The sequence below is a fragment of the Ranitomeya variabilis genome, chromosome 7, assembly GCF_051348905.1.
Source record: "Ranitomeya variabilis isolate aRanVar5 chromosome 7, aRanVar5.hap1, whole genome shotgun sequence".
Lineage (NCBI taxonomy): Eukaryota > Metazoa > Chordata > Amphibia > Anura > Dendrobatidae > Ranitomeya > Ranitomeya variabilis.
Genome location: NC_135238.1, coordinates 220075752 through 220097047, shown reverse-complemented (window position 1 = coordinate 220097047; position 21296 = coordinate 220075752). Strand labels below are relative to the sequence as shown.

Genomic DNA, 21296 nt, shown 5'->3' with positions numbered 1-21296 from the left:
TGTAGTGCATGGATAGACTGAATGTGAGCCCACAGGAAGCAGCCCCCAATTATGTCCATATGACCCTATTGAAAGTATGGAAAGGGGGTAACCGATTCTTTTAAAAAAAACAAAGAAAAAGAAAAGTACAACTAACTCACCACCAGGTGGACGGATCACATAGTATATGCGTAGTAAGAGGAAAATGAGGAAACATCCAGCTCCCACAATCCAGTAACATACAAGATGGATGTATGAAGTACTCCACCAAAAATATGAATAAGATACTGCGTCTAGAAATGTAACACGTTTTAGATCACTTATGATCCTTCTTCATAAATGCAACGAGTTTCAGATCACTTCTGATCCTTCTTCATAGATGCAACGCGTTTCAGATCACTTCTGATCCTTCTTCAGAAATGCAATGCGTTTCAGATCACTTATGATCCTTCTTCAAAAATGCAACGAGTTTCAAATCACATATGATCCTTCTTCAGAAATGCAACGAGTTTCAGATCACATATGATCCTTCATAAATGCAATGCGTTTCAGATCACTTCTGATCCTTTTCATAAATACAACACATTTCAGATCAGTTATGATCCTTCATAAATGTATGAAGAAGGATCATAAGTGACTTGAAACACGTTACATTTCTACAAACAGTGTCTTGCTCAGATTTTTTTGTTGAATACTTGATACAACGATCTCGTATTTTACTGGATTATGGGAGCTGGTTGTTTCTTTGTTAAAATTTTCCGTTCCATTGATCTGATCAGCTCCAGAGCCGCACTTGCCAATTCTATATCAAAAAGCATGCCAGCACTGTGCTTCTTGCATAAGCTGGTCAATTCTGATATAGAGGGGTCAGTAAACCAGGAAACAAGCAGTACACTCTTGAGAACAGAAAGTATTTGCAAAGTTGCTTGTTTTTACAAGCACATTGCAATTCTATCCTTTTATGCATTCGAGGCAACCCCTTTAAGGAAGTAGCCTAAATCCAATCTGATAGTGAATCGTTAACGTGAGCCATTTGACCATGAAGGACATCTTCACTGTATTTAATTGCAGTTACAGATGTGCCCATTAGCTTTCCTCCTGAGATGAGTGGTACGCAGTGAGCAGCTTTGTTTTTATGATACTCTGTCAGGAGAAGTTTATGCTAAATGTGTCTATATGAGGACATCTAGTGGTTGTGATGTGAATTGCGGCTTGTCGAAGGGCTTTTTATTTTTTAATACTTTGTGATATATTAAATTTGTATTGTGAAAAATTGGACTGCTTCATAAAATTTGCATCTGTCCTTGTACGTATGGTGTTTGCTATGATGGCAATTGATCCAGAAATAGATTTTCAAAGCTTTCAAAAGGTATATGATATTACTACTCACTTCACTAAAAGTGATCTTGTTCTGTTTGGCCTGGAGAATATCGGGGGTGTCTGGCATCACGTGGATCTTTGTCTTATCCTTCTCCCATGCATCAATGTATAAGTGCTGCAAACAAAACAATAGGAAATAATAATGCACGAGTCTATCAGAACATATGGATATGATGAAATGATACGTGTTCATATAATACAATCACGCGAGTGATCACTAAATGACTGATCTTAAACTCACGTTCACTTTTGATCAACAAATTTTGTAGAAATCGAATTTGGTTAAAATTTTTTTTTATTTTATTACTCAATTTTATTACCTTGTTCATGACGACAGCGTTCTGCTTGGCTAATTCCATGTCCATAGAATCAATAGGTTTGGTGAAAGCGAATTTGCTTGGGTGCTGGCGATACTTGGATTCACTGATGATCTCCGACGCTTTCTTGTTCTTCTCCACATCTAGAGATCCCAGGGGGCTCCAGCCCATCCCCTTGTACCAGGTCTTGTAGTCTATTCTGTATTCATTCTGCAAAGAGGAATGACTGCATGTTTTAGAAATCGAAACACCCAAACCGTTTCATATAAGTAATATGTGTCTATATAAGATATATATCATACTCCATACAGTTAGGAATGTAAAGAATTCAATCTGTGCTCTATACCTAACAATACAAGCCTATTAAAAAGCTCAAAATAGGCCAGATGTTTTTTGGAGCGTTTAGACATAATTTTTGCTTTAAGAAAAAAAACTACTAGCAGGTTTTTCATTGTTCAATAGAGTGAAAAAACCATCCCCAAAAAACAGGTGAAAATTCTCCAAAAAACTACCGGAGACCCAAACTGTCAGGAAAACACTCAGAAAACTACCAAAAAAAAAATAGGTAAAAGATGCTTGAAAAACAAAATAAAACACCAAACCTTTATAAAGCGTCTTCTACTTGAACAACTCGCCTGCGTTTAAAAGACGTTGTGTGCACATGGAGTTTTTTTCGGAGTGGATTGTCTCCAAAATCCTCCTAAAAAACTGCTTTGAAAACTTTTGGAAAACTCTTCCGATTTATTTCTATGGGGAAATCTACTTTACCGATCACATAAGCAGTTTTTGGGGGGTTTTCTCAAGAGGTTTGAAAAAACGTCTGGTGGAAAAAAAAAGAAAGTGTAGGTAACCTCTTTGAAGAGAATCCTGAAGGAAACCTCTTCAAACTAGGAAGTCCAAAGTGCTCCAGTCACTTCAATGGGGCTGAATTTCAATAGTCAGTGCAGCTACTGGTCCAGATACCAGAGACTTTTAAGCCAATTATCAGGACCCGAGATCTTTTCGCCCTGGTCCTAAATTTTAAAATATTTTGAAAACATCCCAAAGACTTAGAAAGTGGGAACGACAACTCACATCACTCTGGATCTGGTTCATGTTCTTGGCGAGCCGAACGTGCATCGCGTCCGGTAGAAGGATGTATTTGTGGATCAGATTCCTGTAATTGGTGTTGGAGGCCACGGTCTGAGCTTCTTTGGCAGCCATGACACTAAACATGGAGACGGGCGTGTGGTATTTGGTCTTGGTTTTCTCGTAATCTTTCTTGTACTCCCGATCACTCTGCATCTTGGCGACGTTCATGTAGTGGACAAGTTTGGGGTCGTCCTGCAGGTTGCGGAATCCAACCATCTTTCCTCTGCTGCTTTCATAAGCTTTCTTGTATTTATACTGGAAAGAAGAAAATAAAAATCTTTGACTGGTATCGAACACGATAAAGAAGAAGCTACCCAACGAACTCCCCCATGCACATGCACACTCGATCCGGCTGAACGTGCATGTGTTTTCAATGGGGAAAGTGAAATTAAGCATGCTCAGATATTTCTTTGGGCAGCTTATCTCTCTTTAGAACTAAGGATTGGGCATGTTGAAATTCAATATGCCTGATCCTTCTTTCCCCAAGGTTGAAATTAGCTATTACTGTGTATGGGGAAGTGGGAGAAGTAGTTCAGGGCTGGGTCCACTTCCATCATAGCCCCTATAGCAGTCATGTAGTCTACACCATATTTCCAGGAACCCTACTGACAAAACAGTACTATAGATAGGGGGAAGCAATAGAGCACCATAGTCTAAACCTTGGAGATACACCATTAACCAAAAACAGTCAACTGGCCAACTTGTAGTATATACATAAAGGCATTTGACGCTTTGAAGGTCACCACACTTTTAGGGTTACAGGACACCCCAGTCTTCTTCAGAGGGTACTTACATCACTAGCAATGTCCCTTGATGCCTTTGCAGCTTTGATGGCGATGGCGTCGGATTTGAGATCATATCCTTTCTTCTTTGATTCTTCAAGGGCTTGCTTGTATTTTTTCTGGGAAATAAATAAAAAAATAATGTATATAAAGTTCCAAAATTCCTGGGAGGACATGAAATGACATAACCTGGTGGGAACGATCTCCTGATTAATACAATGGGAGTCTTTGTGCGGAAATCTGATTACATTGGGAGTTTTCTTCCGATATTGGGGTGTAACATATATTAGGTACCCACCTCGCTTATATTGACGGCATTAGCCTTTGCCAGAAGGACATCCGGTGTGTCGGGCATGACGTGGATGGTTCTTTTATCTTTCTCCCAGGCTTGCTTGTACAGGTTCTACAAAAGGAACCAGGAATATGTTTTATCTGCTCTATGCATTCTTCAGTGCATGCTTTGTTTGTAGATCAGAAGTCATTTTCTTCTTAAGTTTAAAGTCACTTTAATGCTTAGAAATCCACAAAAGTCTTAGATTTCAAATATTCTGTCCTCGATATGAAGACAGAGATGAAATAGGATCAAGGTATAAGTAAAAAAATAATATTGGAGTCCATTATGTCTTTGCTTATACCACCACATTCTAGATGATAGGGACCCAATTATTTATCACTTTCACTGTAGAAGTGATTTCCAAGAAGTATCGTTTCTTCTTGCGGAGATTGACATGCTAAGCATGCCGAGATGAGGAGACTTAAAGCTGCAATGCTCCTCTTGGAAATATGCTAATTATGCAAATTGTCTCTTCAGAGAGGAAGAGAACTAGAACTCTAGTGCCACCTATTGGAAATATCAATCCTACAAGTCAATGTTGACCCTTTAACGAGCCTTGTCACATGACTTAGGATAATAGCCAGAGCAGAATCTCAATTTGCAGACACTGTGTTTCGGGGTACTGCCCCTCATCAGTGCAGAGTGGAGATCTAGTTTGACTGTGTGAGAGGTGTCCGACCAATATCCAAGAAGTATCGTTTCTCCTTGCGGAGATTGACATGCTAAGCATGCCGAGATGAGGAGACTTAAAGCTAGGAAGACTTGGAGGAAGGCTGAAACCCTTGTGCTTAGGTTTGCTATCTACTTTGCTTGCTAAATGGTGTTAAGTCTCCCATGAATATTAAACTAATGTTAGTGGAAACCGCTAATATCGACAGGTTTGGCCAATAGTCGTGTATGGGGTCCCTGGACAGATGATTGTTGGGGAAGTTAGGGATCGGCATGACCGATTCTGGACTGCTGGGATATGCTGCTGTCAAAGATGTCTGACAGTGGCCCTGTCGTAGAGAACACAGAAGCACTCAGAAGTCAAGAGAGCCGGCTGAATGAGCGGCCAAACCATCGTTTGTCCGATAGTCATCTAAGGTGTTTGGGGGACTTTGGAGTAGCCTCATCTACTCTACAAAGAGTCACCTCTTCAGATTGTGTTAAGTAGATACGACCGGAGAGCAGGCACACGTAAGTGTTAGGTCACTAGAGCTCTATGGGATGTCTCAGAGTCAGCGGTAATTGATAATATGCAGAACGGAGAGTTCATACTTTGGGCATGGTGACAAGATACACATGCAATAGCAAATTCCAGGAAATTAGCAAGAATCATCGTTTCTCAGATGATCCAAAAAAGTCACGGTCTCATTGGGTTTTAATTCTGCGGGCCCACATTTCTCCCCCACTGAAGAGCCCCACAGCAACTGCAAGGTTTGCACTAGGATCTCTTCTGAAGGAGAAGCCCGGGCCCACAGGAGGATTCTCCGTTTCTCTGGTGGGCCAGTCCAACCCTGGGTCAACGCATCTGCAAGCAGGTCTGCATATCTACGGCGTGAATCTATGGAAGACCTATTTTATCAAGCATTACCGATAAGCAGATTAATATAATCTAACAAGCTGTACTGTCACTAAGAATATTTACCACCAATCCTGTAGACAGTGCTCGGAGATTTCCGTCAGCTCCATAGGCTTTGAATGGAGCATTAGCGTACACGGTTGACCGCCACAATATGTAAACTTCATTCAAGTGCCTACAGGGGTCTCAGTGATTGGGTACCCAATGATTAGACAGCTATTAATCCTACCCCCTGAGAGTACAAGAAAGAGAACCTTGTGCAAATGCTTATTTACCATGGAGGATGGGAACAAGCCATCTTTTAATGGACCTCAATGAACTATTTATGGTGCCTGCACCCTTGAATTGGGCTAGGAGGTTAATTTTAGGAGGATTTTTGTGTTCTTTGATATTATTAGCTTATCCTTAGGATAAGCCATCAATATCAGATCAGCGTGAGTTAGAAGCCTGATTCTCCGACTCTGAGCCATGACTCCATCAAGTAGAAAGAGAAAAAAGACAAAAAAAAAAAAGAAAGGAAGAAGCTTACTTGATTCATGATTTGTGCATTACTCTTTGCTAAGACCATTTCCATGGAGTCAGGCAGACTTGTGAATTTTAGGGTATCCGGGTGTTGGCGGTATTTTTTATTGCTGATAATTTCCATAGCCTTCTTGTTCTTCTCAGCTTCCTGGGATCCATAGGGCACCCATCCCATCCCTTTGACATAGTCATTATAGTCTGACTTGTAAACATTCTAGAAATAAAGGAGGAAGATATATTATTTATCATACAACCCATGCATTGTGAGAAAAACATATATTTGAGAATTTAACACAAGTTTATATTAGTCAACACAATTATTTGGGTGGGCAACAAATGTTCTTTCTATTAAAAGTCTACACTTCAAACTATAGATATTAGCATAGATTTGCTATAATTAACAGTGAATTCTGTTTGTCTCCTGCCACCACTAGGGGGAGCTGTTTAAATCTGTATACAATGAGCTCCCCCTAGTGGTGGCTCCAGAATTGTATCATTTTTACTTTATGATAGAAAGTGGTTTGAGAAAATCTGAGCTTTGAAATATAAAAGTGAAACTGCTAGGTGAAGAACTGTGGGTCTCTGGGCCTCAAGAAGTGCCCCGATACCCAAATGTTAGGTCCTTTCCTGATGTAGTAAACCACCTATTATCACATGACACTATATAACTTACATCACTCTGTATCTGCATTCTGTTCCTGGACAGCTGAAGGTGCATTGCATCGGGCAGCAGACTGTAGTGGTGGATGAGACGCTTGTAGTTGGTGTTAGTAGCCACGTTTTGTGCCAGTTTGGCAGCAGTAACACTGAACATGTCCACTGGGGTGTGGAATCGGGTCTTTGACTTCTCGTAGTTTTTCTTATATTCACGGTCAGACTGCATCTTGGCCACATTCATGAAATGCACCAATTTTGGATCATCTTGGAGGCTTCTGAATCCAATGTGCTTTCCTCTGGTCTGTTCATAGGCTTTCTTGTATTTATACTGTGGACGGCCCCCAATAGCAAAAAAATTAGTAATGAAGTAAAGCAATTTTCATTTTATTTCTTTTTATGTTTGCATACTTGGACTTAAATCAAAAGTATTATTTTATTATTTTAGGAAACACTTACATCACTGGCAATATCTCTGGAAGCTCTGGCTGCTTTTATGGCTATGGCGTCTGGTTTCAGGTCGTACCCCTTCTTCTTAGCGTCCTCCCAGGCTTGTCTGTACAGTTTCTGAAAGGGACAGAAAACTGCATTTAATGCATAAACCTTAGCGGACGAAGGCTCTAAGACAACTATACTGTCATTGACAATCCATACTTGTGAACTCCGATGACCTTACTCTCGAGAACATGGCATAAGCCAGTGGACTACTTTCTATAATTTCTTAGCTGTTTATGCTGGGAGTTATAGTTTCCCGATAGTCTGAATCCCTTAAGCTGTAAGCTACTGCACCCTTTAATAACAATTTGTTTATGCGGGCCCCAGAGCAAGGAGGAACGGCCATTTTTTAAACTCTCATAGAAGTGAATGGAGAGATAAACCCATGGACGGTCACCTCTACATTCCCAGTGGAGCAAACAATCTCCTGTAGCAGTTTATTCCCAGAGTTAGTGACACAGGTGCTGAGCGACCCTTTCACTGCCATCATCTGAACTCCAAATGATTACGTTGTGATATCAATGCAAATAGACAGGGAAGGCAGATGCTCGGAAGCCAATTATACGCATTTTATTTACAGGAATGAAAACAAATATTCTAACAAAGTGATTTACCACATTTCAGAAGTTTCCCTGCTCGTCAAAATTATTTTTGAAAAAAGTTTAGCAATTCTTTAAAGGGCACATGTATTTTACCATATTTTCGCTGTCATAAAGAAAAAAAAGAAATCTATGCCTCCTATAACCAGGTATGGATTTTCACTCAAATTTGCGCCACTTTTTTAAGGTATGGTAACTCAGTCTCATGTCAAGAAAGTGATTAGACTTATCCCCGCTAAGTATTATCATTAACCTCCTCCCAGCATTTTCTACATTTGGCAAATTATACAAAAAAAGTATTTTCAAAAACTTTTAGCCCAAATATGTCATATGCCATCATCTGCGACTCTATGACACGATACTGGGACGAATCAGTGATCACTAGCTTCCACCCTTAGCTATACAATGAGCCAGGTGACACGGCGCTCCCATGGACCAAGTGGTATTGCGCTCTGGTAAACCAGGTGATGCGGCGCTCCCGTGAGCCAAAGTGATACAGCGCTTCGGTAAACCAGATGATATGGGGCTCCGGTAAACCAGGTGATACGGCGCTCCCGTGAGCCAAATGATATGGCGCTTTGGTAAACAAGGTGATACAGTGCTTCGGTAAACCAGGCGATACGGCTCTCCCATCAACCAAGTGATATGGTGCTCCGGTAAACCATGTGATACAGTGCTTCGGTAAACCAGGTGATATGGCACTCCCGTGAACCAAAGTGATACAGCACTTCGGTAAACCAGATAATATGGGGCTCCGGCAAACCAGGTGATACGGCGCTCCCATTAACCAAGTGATATGGCGCTCCGGTAAACCAGCCGGTACAGCACTCCGGTAAACCAGGTGATACGGTGCTCCCATGAACCAAAGTGAAACGGCGCTTCGGTAAACCAGGTGATACGCCGCTCCCGTGAATTAAAATATTAAATTTACAGTGGGCAATGGGAGTATCCTGCAATGCTGGATAAATGACAAGCTAAGATGGAGAATGGATCGTTGGTTTATTGTCAATGTGTTTCAGAGTCACTCCGACTCCTTTTCTGGACAACCACAAATGAAAGCAGTGGTTAAATACATGAAAAAAAAATATTTAAAAAAAAAGGCGCCAAGGAAAGAGGGAAGAGATAAATACAATCACGATCAAAGACAAAGTTCATACATCTCACAAAGAAAACACAAATAGTATTTTATTAAGTAAAGTTGATAAGAGAATTCACTAAAGCTACAAAAACAAAATGTGTCCGTTTTTGTTTAAAATGTCACTTGTCGGGATTGAACCTAGTATATTGGGAAGAGATTGATCTCAGCTTTAAAGATCTTGGCTTTATTAAAACACAACACGTTTCAGCTGCAGACATGCTTCATCAGGTGTATATCGGCATACCTGATGAAGGCTGTCCTCAGTCGAAACGTGTTATTTTTTAATAAAGCCTCTTTTGTTTAATGATTACTTTTTATCTATATTTTATTTCACGAGAATGTTTTATCACCTGGTTCACGGGAGCGCCATATGGCCTGGTTTATTTTACCGTTTGCGATAGTTTTCTGTTGAAACACATCTGGAAGGAGATGCTAGAAGTTTATTGGGTGAGCTGCATGTCGATTAACTATTTACTCTTCCTAATTTTATATGGAGTTGTGCCCTGTATTGCACAACCTTGCCAGGTGAGAGTCCATTTTTTTCCTGGCATCATCAATACTATAGTTTTATAACTTTACAATAATTAGATAATATATACAATAATAGCAATGTTCAGATAGTGCTGTGTTTTTCTTCCCTTTCTTCTCTGTCCTCAGGAGAATTCACCTCCATCTATAACATCGTTAGAGCAAAATGATAAAACTGGCTGCCTCTAGCCACCACTAGGGGGAGCAAAGTGGATACTGTTTATACATTGATCACCATAATAACACAGTATGCAGTGAGCTCCCCCTAGTGAACAGCCAGATTTTTACCTGCACAAAAAGTTGTACTTAAAGCCAAATGTTGGCGAAATTCATGATAAATACTTCACTTCTTTTACACCTTTTCTGGTCTGTGAATAAAGTCTATGTTCTTGATTTTGTTTTTCTAATTTCATTTATTGCGTATTCTTCTTTACGTGTTAAGTTTCATGTTGATATGTTACTTACATTACTCATAGTTATAGTGTTGGCTTTAGACAGAATTATTTCGGGAGTATCGGGCATCACGTGAATCTTGGTCTTGTCCTTCTCCCAGGCTTCTGTGTAGAGTTTCTGCGATGATAAAAGCCAAAATATCAGAAGATACTGAGAGAAGAAAGCTGTGACTATATGACAATATTTATAGTATGGCATCAAGAGCAATGTCATCTTTCAGCAGACTATATATTTTATATATTTAAAAGACTATAACAATATATAATAAAAAATATAATTTAATAATAATAATAATATAAATACAATATATATTAAAATTAAATATTATATATATAGTACGTTTTATATATATATATTAATACTTAATATTCAATATAATATTTAATCTAAAATATTTAATATGAAATACATTTAATATTATCAGACATGGTGGTCCCAAGCCTTGGATGGCAGATCTGTGGTGTCCCCTTAGCTGATAGTTACTCAGGCTGCACATGCCTAAGGACAAAAGACACCTTAACATCATTGTTTTGGAGGAAATAAGTACCTTATTCATTGTCACTGCATTTGCTTTAGCGAGAACTTGATCCATTGCATCATTCGGAATGCTAAATTTCCATTGATCTGGATTTTGCTTGTACTTCTTGTCACTGATGATGTCTTTGGCTCTCTTGGCTTTTTCCACATCCAAGGAACCAATTGGAACCCAACCAACTCCCTTAAGCCAGTTGTTGAAGTCTGTCTTGTACTGGTTCTGTAAGGTAAGACCAGCAAAATTACAATGGACAAATATCTCGCAACAGAATCATCTACAGTACATGCTGGAGCGGCAATCAGTTATTATAAAACAGATCCCCCGAGTGATGTCAATGGCTTCTGATAGTGAGCATGAAGCAAAATGAATCCTATTATTTCCCCCCTCATTACAAACATATATCCTTAGAATTTATCCCTAATTTTTCATTTAGTTACATTGACTTAGACTGCTTCATACTACTCCATGTAAAAAGCTGCAAAAAGTGACTATAGTTTAACTTCAATGTCTACGGGTAGTCTGCGGTAGTCTGAGACACACCCTCTACCTAATTATTGGTCTAGGCTGCTGCTCTGTCCCTCCCCTTTCAACTCTGCTGCTTCTGATTGGCTGCTGGGTATAAACACAAGCCTATCACGGGTTCACCAAGAAGTCATGTACAAATTACTAACCCACCGGTGTGAAAAACAAGATTGTTAGGTAATTGCCACATAAATACTGACACTAATAAGTCTTCGTAAGGAGGCGCTTTAAAGGAATTGTTTGCTTTTTTTATTTACTGTTTTCCAAAAGGTTTCCCTTAAAATAAATTGATAACAGGTTTTATTTTACTACTCAGACCACCCATGATATACTCATAACACAGCCGGGGAGCAAGTGTTCTGTTCCGCTTTATCACTACCATATGGTGCCCATGAAAATCAATGTAATGCATGGACGTGTCATGATCCCCAAGAAGATGGGTAATGATGGCCTAGCTGATGAGACTCCTGATGAACGGCTCCCGAACTGACCAACTTATAATGAAATAATAGGTTATTTACAATGAGTTTACAATGAAGGATATTTCAACATTAAAAGTTATCATGTACATGATTTGTAGGAGTCTGACCACAGGGATCCACCACGATCCCAAAAATGGAGCATATACAGTTACTGCTTCATTCCTACAGGACATCTCAGGGCCCCATTGTCAGGTTTGCTCGTGGTCCTTGCTGTCAGACCCCTTTTGATCACAAAGTTATCATCCCTTCAAGTACTGTTGTATTAGCTCGGCCAAAGACGACAGACCTAAGGTGACCACAGATGATAATTGTATCTGACTACTGATGATCCGCCATGTCAGAATGCTCTCTTGGATAGTTGAGGCTATTAAACAAGTTTTCATCAATGGCATTGGCATTTGGACAGTAAAGTTCAGGGTGCCCCGGGTACAAGCTGTATCAGATAACAATAGATATGAAGGACTTACATCACTCTGGATGTTCATCATGTTCCTAGACAGCTCCAAGTTCATAGCATCGGGTAGCAGCGTGTAATTGTGGATCGGCTGTTTGTAGTTTATGTTGGAGGACACTTCCTGAGCTTTCTTGGCCGCGGTGATGTTAAACATATCCAGAGGAGTGTGATACTTAGTCTTGCTCTTCTCATAGTTCTTCTTGTACTCACGATCAGATTGGATTTTGGCAACGTGCATGTAATGGACCAGTTTGGGGTCATCTTGGAGACTGCGGAATCCCACGTGATGTCCTCTGGCTTTTTGGTAGGCCTCTTTGTATTTAAACTAAGCGTCCCGGGTAGAAAGAGAAAATATTGAGGTCAACACATGATTCAAAGATGAAATGTACAATGGACGATATGTACAGATTACGATACTCACGTCACTTGCAATGTTTCTTGATGCCTTGGCTGCCTTAACAGATATGGCGTCGGGTTTGAGGTCATATCCTTTAAGAAGGTGCTTGTTCCAGGCGGCTTTATAGTTAGACTAAATTAAAAGAAAATAATAAAAAGCTTACAAAACAGTGGACTGAGGTTATACCCTCAACTCACTAACCTAACTCTCCTTTGTTCCCTACTTCTAAATAGAATTCAGAATCTGCTCCCTTCTATTCATCTTCTCCACATCCTCCATTCACACGATAACTGCACTTAAATTTACAGGCTGATGACCGGATCATGCAGCTTTATATGAAAATCTCTATTTATTATAATGGCTGGTCCTGAAATAACAAGCACTTTTTATCTATTGTGTCCCCCGTATTTCCTTGTAGACTGTAAGCTTGCGAGCTCGACCCTCACTCCTCCTGTAACTGTTTAAACATTCTTTCCTTGTACTGAATTTATTGTCTGTATATGTCAAAACTTAATTGTAAAGTGGTGAGAAATATGCTGGCGCTATATAAATCGAATGATTATTTTTTATCATTATTATTATTACTATTATTATTATACTCTAACCTTGAATTCATATTGTATAAATTTCAGTGCTCCCAGAAATGTCCACATTGCGCTTCTGTTAAGGACATATGTGAGCTACCCCTACACATCCCTATCACTACTACTACTGTAAAGGTGGCCATACATATCAGATAGCTTTCAGCCAAATCTCGTTTGGCAATGCAGTATCTCTCAAGACCTCCTATTATGCTCCTCTCCCCATTCAAAGGACACACATTCTCAGTTGAGTCAAGAAGGAGAGTAATTCACTGCCAGACACCTCTGGTGGTGACTTATCTCCAAGGAGAAAGGTCGTGCTCTGAAATTCACGATAATTTCACAGGGAACATGGGGAGTTTGGAAACCCCAATATAGATGGATGGCCGGTCATAACTCATGGACGTAATTTCCTATGTCTGGAAAAATACAGACCCCCTTTTCATTACTCATAGATCACTTCTACAATTATCTTTCATCATTTTTGGGCAATTTCTAGTGTATTTGCTTTTTTCCTGTAATTACCCTTATGGTGATACTCACCTCACTTATATTTTGGGCGTTGACCTTGGCTTGGATGAAGTTGGGGTCATCTACATTCAGGTTATACTTGTGCTTTAATTTCTCTCCTGCTGCTTTGTATGTGATCTAAGGAAGGACATAAAAATATAAAATAGTGATGATCATGTAGTACAACGAGACGACCACCACTTTGGGAAGATCACCCTTGATTGAAATGTTGAGATGCATTTTTGATTAGGCTCTATCTTTTACATAGTAATTATATCTTTTCAACATTGTCTTTCTTCTTAGAGAAGACCACTCCAGAAAAAGACTATATTTACTGCACATTTGGGTGGTCGTCTCTAACAGTCTTACCTGAGTTCTTGTCCCTAGGTGGAAACTAAAGACTTTCTTACTTGTGATAAGCGAATCTGTGAAAATTCAAATTTGACCAATAAATTTGATTTGCATCAAATTTATTCAATATGAGTTGACTGGACTTTATTATGCTCTGAGGTATCTCCAGACCCCAGAACAGAATAAACTTATGTTAAAAAAAAATGTACTAACCTGGCCTTAACCTGTCCTGCCACACAGCTATGTCCAGGTTTGGCATCTTCACCGATCTGGTCACTAGTGCGGTCTACCAGCATCTCCTGCGCTAAGCCATGAAGTTATGATGGCTCGCAAAGCACATCATGACATTGGAGCTTAGTCAATGCAAGGGATGCCAAGGATGCCAGGAGGTGGAAGATGCCAAAGATGGCCCAGTGAAAAGTGCACTAACTGCACCTTTCTGGCTATGTTGAATACAGCAAAATAGTAGTCTATTTGCTGCCATTTTGCCGGATTTGCATAAACGGAAGGATAAAAAAAAATCAGATTCTGAAAAATTCAAAATCTGAATCTTTTATGAAATTCAAGGCAACTTAGATTTACCTTGAAGCCATTCACTCAACTGTATGTTCACTACATGAGTAGACACAACATAACACCTTCACAAGACACATGTCCACATAAATTCCATAAATTAGAATATATTATATTATATTATATCGTGGACCATATCATTGGATATTGTGGGGTAATCGCAACTCTTAGAAACCAAAAACCGCAGCAAACACACGATCAAAAAGACCCCAGAAACATTGTTGTATTGGAAATGTAACAAATATATACTTTATTTAAGGCAAAATTGACAAAGCAAGGGATATTGGAAAAACCAGGGCTGGTGCCGTTTCACACATATTTGGAAACGCTGAGATGCACACCATGAAATGAGAAATTGGATCCACAGAGGAATAACAACAAATATGATCAAAGTATATCCATAGTATAACCCTCTGAGCTGGCTATTCACAGGCAAACATTCTAATGCAGTAAAACCTCGTATCAGAAGGAGTAATATGTAATTTACCTGAGAGGCACAGGAACCAATCTCACCACGGCGTGCACTCGCCCCGACGCGCGTTTCGGCGTGATGGCCTTTTTCAAAAAAGGCCATCACGCCGAAACGCGCGTCGGGGCGAGTGCACGCCGTGGTGAGATTGGTTCCTGTGCCTCTCAGGTAAATTACATATTACTCCTTCTGATACGAGGTTTTACTGCATTAGAATGTTTGCCTGTGAATAGCCAGCTCAGAGGGTTATACTATGGATATACTTTGATCATATTTGTTGTTATTCCTCTGTGGATCCAATTTCTCATTTCATGGTGTGCATCTCAGCGTTTCCAAATATGTGTGAAACGGCACCAGCCCTGTTTTTTCCAATATCCCTTGCTTTGTCAATTTTGCCTTAAATAAAGTATATATTTGTTACATTTCCAACACAACAATGTTTCTGGGGTCTTTTTGATCGTGTGTTTGCTGCGGTTTTTGGTTTCTATGAGTAGACACAAGTACAATAAATGACAGTGAAAGCCCTGTTATGGATGGATGGATTTTCTTCTCCAGGAGGATCTATTGTCTATGGCAAACACCACACAAGTAAAACAAATGGCAAAGAAAAAAAACAAATACAAATAAAACATATTGGTAAGATGTAGCCATAAACTAACATAGCTGTACTTACATCACTTCTCTGCTTAGTGTTGCTCTGAGCCAGAGCAATATCCATAGAATCAGGGATACTGGTGAATTTGATGGTATCGGGGTGCTGTTTGTACTTCTTATCGCTTATTGCCAGTCCTGCTTTCTTTGCTTTCTCTACATCCAAAGAACCCAATGGACTCCAGCCGATACCCTTGAACCAGCTGTTGTAATCTTCTTTATAGACATTCTGGAGTAGAAAACATAGAATTGATTGGTTTTCTGTCATATGAGAAGCTACATAAGACCTTGACAACTTCTTGAAGACCATACTCACATCACTCTGGATATGCATCATGTTCTTCGACAACCCCACACTCATGGCATCCGGCAGGAAGGTGTAATGATGGATCAGCTTTTTGTAATTGATATTGGTGGCCACCTCCTGGGACTTTTTGGCAGCTGTGATGCTAACCATGTCTAGAGGAGTATGATACTTGGTCTTGATCTTTTCATAGTTCTTTTTGTACTCCCGTTCTGACTGCATCTTGGCCACGGCCATAAAGTGCACTAGTTTAGGATCATCCTGCAGACTTCTAAAGCCAATGTGATGGCCACGGGCTTTCTCGTAGGCTTGCTTGTACTTGAACTGAAGCAAGAAATATTCAGAGTCAATATATAGTATCGGACATACAACGACAAGGGTTTAGAAAATGACCAAACACCACCTTTACAATAATGTACTTGATGGTTGATCATATAATAAAAACCCATTTATTGGTCAAAACATTGCTGCTCCCCTGTATGTTTTGGTGAATGAATAAAGAAGAATTCCCATTATTTATCCTGGATTCTGTTGCTGTTTGTGCTGTTGCTCTCCTAGTATTATAGGTTGGATGTGTGCTCTGTGTGTATCCAAGGTGTTCATTAGCTCATACATCAGCACAGCTTCTATCCTGCATTAAATTCCTCTTTATATGCAATCCTCTTTATTTCTAGCCTGTTCTTGCTGTCCTCTCTGACGTACTTTCTCCCCTCTCCATGCTGTAGAGATCTGTGCAAAACCTCTATGTTGATATCTCTAACCCCGAGAGAAGGGAAAGTGGAGCAGAGAATGGCTTAATGAAGATTATTTAGAAAGTTCCTTAACTTTGTATTTAGGAAGCCAATGAACAATTGAAACAATTCTACGGGAAGTTGTAGATAACTTTTAAAGTGATCATGGATTTTTTTTCCCGGGATGTTATATCCAACGCAGCTGTTTCTGATTCGATTCTATTCTTTTATTGCGATTCTGAGTCTTTAAAGAGTCTTTAACACTTACATCACTGGCAATATTTCTAGAAGCCTTTGCAGCGACAATTGAAATAGCATCCCCCAAAACGTGGTGTCCTTTAGCGATTCTTTTCTGCCAGTCGTGCTTGTAGAAGCTCTGAAAGGAAAAATATCAATTGCATCATGTTGACAAAAACTTGATGAAAATGTAAAGCTTGCTTATAAGGATAGAGAGACCAAAATGACGATCCTGCCATTTGATAAGAGGGATTCTACAAACTACTAGCCTGGACATAAGGCACTGAGATAATTAAGGTAAGAGGAGTAAGAGTTGGGCATTATAATGAACTGGTGGAGAACATGGGGCACATTTTGATATCTTGCCGCTGCCACTTCAATACTCCTTGGCAGTAAAAACGTCCTTGGCCGCCACTCGAATGCTGGCATCCTGGGTGCCTTTTGTGATTAACAGGCCCCCGTCACGTCATGACAGTATGTTGTAAGTTTTATAGTAGATTGGTTGAACGCGGGTAATGCATTATCTGAATGTAACTTACATCACTAATGTTGGTTGCATTGTACTTGGCCTGGATAAACTGAGGTGCATCAGGGGTTAAGTGATACGTGTGCATAGTCTTCTCTCCTTTAGATTTATATTGTCTCTGTAAAAAAAATAGCAAAAAGAAAAGCGTTATAGTTATACACATAAAGAAAGATTAAAGATATGAAAATCTATGGGAGTCTGACCACTTGCATCTGCAGCAATCCTTGAGTTCCCTGTGTAAATGGAATAATAGCGCGTATGCTTGACCCTCACTCTGTTCTACGCAAGTGGTGGTCACTCATGCGCACTACAGACCTGTTCAGTACACCTCATAACTAGGAGCATAACCTGCTTAGTACACCTCATAACTAGGAGCATAGCCTGCCTAGTACAGCTCATAGCTAGGAGCATAACCTGCCTAGTACAGCTCATAGCTAGGAGCATAACCTGCCTAGTACAGCTCATAGCTAGGAGCATAACCTGCTCAGTACACCTCATAACTAGGAGCATAACCTGCTCAGTACACCTCATAACTAGGAGCATAACCTGCTTAGTACACCTCATAACTAGGAGCATAGCCTGCCTAGTACACCTCATAGCTAGGAGCACAACCTGCCTAGTACAGCTCATAGCTAGGAGCATAACCTGCCTAGTACAGCTCATAGCTAGGAGCATAACCTGCCTAGTACAGCTCATAGCTAGGAGCATAACCTGCCTAGTACAGCTCATAGCTAGGAGCATAACCTGCCCAGTACACCTCATTACTAGGAGCATAACTTACCCTATACACCTCATAGATAGAAACATAGCCTGTCCAATACACTTCACAGCTAGAAGCATAACAAGAAACCACATAGACAGGAGCATAACCTGTCTAATATACCTCATAGATAGGAGCATATCCTGTCCAAGAAACCTCATAGATAGGAGCATATCCTGCCCAAGAAACCTCATAGATGGGAGCGTATCCTGCTGAAGAAACCTCATAGCTAGGAGCATAACCTGTCCAATACACCTCATAGACAGAAGCATAGCCTGTCCAATACACCTCACAGCTAGAGGCATAACAAGAAACCACATAGATAGGAGCATAACCTGTCTAATACACCTCATAGATAGGAGCATATCCTGCCCAAGAAACCTCATAGATAGGAGCATATCCTGCCCAAGAAACCTCATAGATAGGAGCATATCCTGCCCAAGAGACCTCATAGATATTAGCATATCCTGCCCTAGAGACCTCATAGATAGGAGCGTATCCTGCCCTAGAAACCTCATAGCTAGGAGCATAACCTGTCCAATACACATCATAGCTAGAAGCAGAACAAGAAACCTCATAGCAAGGAGCCTAACAAGTCCAATACATTTCACAGCTAGAAGCATAACAAGAAACCACATAGATAGGAGCATAACCTGTATAATATACCTAATAGATAGGAGCGTATCCTGCCCTAGAAACCTCATAGATAGGAGCATAACCTGTCCAATACACCTCATAGCCAGAAGCATAGCCTGCCCAATGTACCTTACAGCTAGGAGCATAATGTGCCCAATACACCCTATAGCTAGGAGCCTAACCTACCCAGTACACTTCTTTACTGTATGACAACTTACTCACCACACCTTCATTAAAGTGCACACACAGTCTACGGTAAATCTCGCACACATGCGCTGCAAAGATAGACAGGCCATATATTCAGCATCAATGATGTCAATGCATAAACTGAGGCTGAAAATTTGCCATGATAGACATTTTTGATGCATGATATGTTGTGGGAAGTATCGGGATTCCTGAAATGGGATGAACTCTGAAGTGGGTATGTTACAAAGCAGCACAACATTGCTTTATACTACTATCAGAAAAAAAATCCAGAAAACCCCTTAAAGTAACTATACTACCATTAATGCATTTTAGGTTTCTATTGAGGAATCTTGTTAAAAAATGAATGTTAAGTAAGGTTAGGTCGGGATACTCACGTCACTGAGCTGCAGGGCATTCGTCTTTGCCTGGACCATGACTGGAGAGTCGACAACACTAGTAAACTTGATGGTATCTGGGTGTTGTCTGTATTTCTTCTCATTTAGGGCATCTGCAGCCTTTTTGGCTTTCTCAACATCAAGAGACCCAATGGGTATCCATCCGGTGCCTTTCATCCAACTGTTAAGGTCCGACTTATAGAGGTTCTGCAGAAACGAGAAAGAATCTTGTGATTGAAGCCATCATGGACACAAAACGTAAACCAATTAAATAGACATACTCCGAGAAACTCACATCACTTTGTATCTCCATCATCTTCTTGGATAATTCAACGCTCATTGCATCGGGGAGGTAGGTGTAATGATGGATCGGCTGCTTATAATTCATACCGCTGGCAATTCCCTGTGCCTTCTTGGCAGCTACCACGTTGACCATGTCCAGTGGTGTGTTGTACTTGGTCTTGGACTTTTCATAGGCTTTCTTATATTCTCGTTCAGACTGCATCTTAGCCACATTCATGTAGAGTACAAGTTTGGGGTCATCTTGAAGACTTCGGAAGCCAACAAGCTTGCCTTTCTGGTCCTCATATTGTTTCTTATATTGCACCTGAAAATTAACATAATTAACACAAGTTAATCATTGAACCTGACAATGTTCTAAGCATTTTATAAAAGTTAGTGCAGAAAGGATAGGTGCTCCACAGTGAGAGATCCTGAATATAAATATGCTGAAAAGAGAATACCCCTGTATTAAAGGTGACTTGTCATCAGGACAAAATTGTCTAGTTTTTGCTCTTATTTTATTCCCGTTGCTCATGAGTATTCATTTTTTTTGTAAAAATACAGTTCCTGAAATTTGGGCCTTAATATTTAGTGATTTAGTGCTAATTTTTATGGTCTTTACTAAGTGGGCGTGGCCCAAAGTGTAATAATGCTTAGAACAGTCTAAAGACACGCCCCAGAGGATCCTGTGAGCCACATCTCTCTGGTAAAGACCATAAAAATTAGCACTCAATAAAAAGGCTCTAAAAATGTCTTTTTAGGGAAGAAGGACACTAGAACTCTAGTGCCACCTATTGGAAGCAGTGATCCGAGCAGTCAATATCGATTCTTTAAGGAGCCTTGAAATATGACTTTGAGATAACGAGCTCGTTAAAGAGTCGATATTGGCTTTTAAGATTCCTGTTTACAATAGGTAGCACAAGAGTTCTAGTCCTCTTCCTCTCTGAAGAAACGAAGAAACAATTTGCATATTTAATTTACCAGGTAGCATGCATGGCTTATAAGTCTCCTCACTCTGACATGCCAGGCTTGGCTTGTCACTCTCCACAAGGAGAAACATTATCCCTTAGGCTATAGACATTTAGGAATTTCATTTAGTATCTCATACAATATATTTCCCACAGCAGAGCCAATCATCTCATTTCAGACTTGGCGCTCCGCTGTGGCATATGGCCATTGATGGAGGGACATGTGACCAGACCAGTCAATCAGCAGACTCCAATTTCATGGCAAGTAGAAACTATCTGCCTTGTTATTCAAGGAGACCGCTGACGGAGTTAAGATACCAGGATTTGGATTATTTATTACAGATCTTACATCGGTTTTGGCCCACATTTGCATATGAACATTAAAATATTCAGCGTTATACAGAAAAGACCTATTATACTGACCCCTATTTATAAACCCACCAGCTAACCATCTGGATAAGGATAATAGAAGATAAAACACAGAGACCACTTACATCACTTGCTGCCTTCCTTGCAGCTTTAGCAGCCTTAATTGGGATGGCATCAACTTTGAGGTCATATCCTTTAGTCTTTAATTCTTCTAATCCTTGTTTGTAGTAATTCTAAAAAAATAAATAATCATAAATAAATTATAATTGCAGATTTGAAGGTCCCTAAGCCTGTGTCTGGTAAGTATAGAAGCTGAGATCCTTACATCGCTGAGATTATAAGCATTCACCCTGGCTTGTATTAATTCGGGGACGTCAGCAGGTAAGGAGTACTTGTGAATAACCTTCTCTCCTTCTGCTTTATAAAGAATCTAGAATGGGAAAAATATCTCAGAAGTCAGTAAAATATCTGCTCAGAGAAAAGTTTATCTAGCGTCCTTAA

General features: G+C 40.0%; 1 protein-coding gene across 17 annotated transcripts in view; it reads right to left on the bottom strand.

Annotated features, from left to right (window-relative positions):
* The window catches only part of NEB (nebulin), a 162773-nt gene that overhangs the window by 107707 nt on the left and 33770 nt on the right, over nucleotides 1-21296 (bottom strand). For all 17 annotated transcript variants that reach the window (XM_077272959.1, XM_077272963.1, XM_077272966.1 and 14 more), the window contains 21 exons: nucleotides 21121-21225; nucleotides 20921-21028; nucleotides 19472-19783; nucleotides 19177-19383; nucleotides 17213-17317; nucleotides 16705-16812; nucleotides 15718-16029; nucleotides 15424-15630; nucleotides 13391-13495; nucleotides 12291-12398; nucleotides 11883-12194; nucleotides 10424-10630; nucleotides 9889-9993; nucleotides 7123-7230; nucleotides 6683-6994; nucleotides 6017-6223; nucleotides 3888-3992; nucleotides 3601-3708; nucleotides 2751-3062; nucleotides 1680-1886; nucleotides 1370-1474 (listed from right to left, as the gene is read on the bottom strand). In XM_077272959.1, coding sequence (XP_077129074.1) covers nucleotides 1370-1474; nucleotides 1680-1886; nucleotides 2751-3062; nucleotides 3601-3708; nucleotides 3888-3992; nucleotides 6017-6223; nucleotides 6683-6994; nucleotides 7123-7230; nucleotides 9889-9993; nucleotides 10424-10630; nucleotides 11883-12194; nucleotides 12291-12398; nucleotides 13391-13495; nucleotides 15424-15630; nucleotides 15718-16029; nucleotides 16705-16812; nucleotides 17213-17317; nucleotides 19177-19383; nucleotides 19472-19783; nucleotides 20921-21028; nucleotides 21121-21225 — 3765 coding nt within the window. The remainder of the gene's footprint in view (nucleotides 1-1369; nucleotides 1475-1679; nucleotides 1887-2750; nucleotides 3063-3600; nucleotides 3709-3887; nucleotides 3993-6016; nucleotides 6224-6682; nucleotides 6995-7122; nucleotides 7231-9888; nucleotides 9994-10423; nucleotides 10631-11882; nucleotides 12195-12290; nucleotides 12399-13390; nucleotides 13496-15423; nucleotides 15631-15717; nucleotides 16030-16704; nucleotides 16813-17212; nucleotides 17318-19176; nucleotides 19384-19471; nucleotides 19784-20920; nucleotides 21029-21120; nucleotides 21226-21296) is intronic.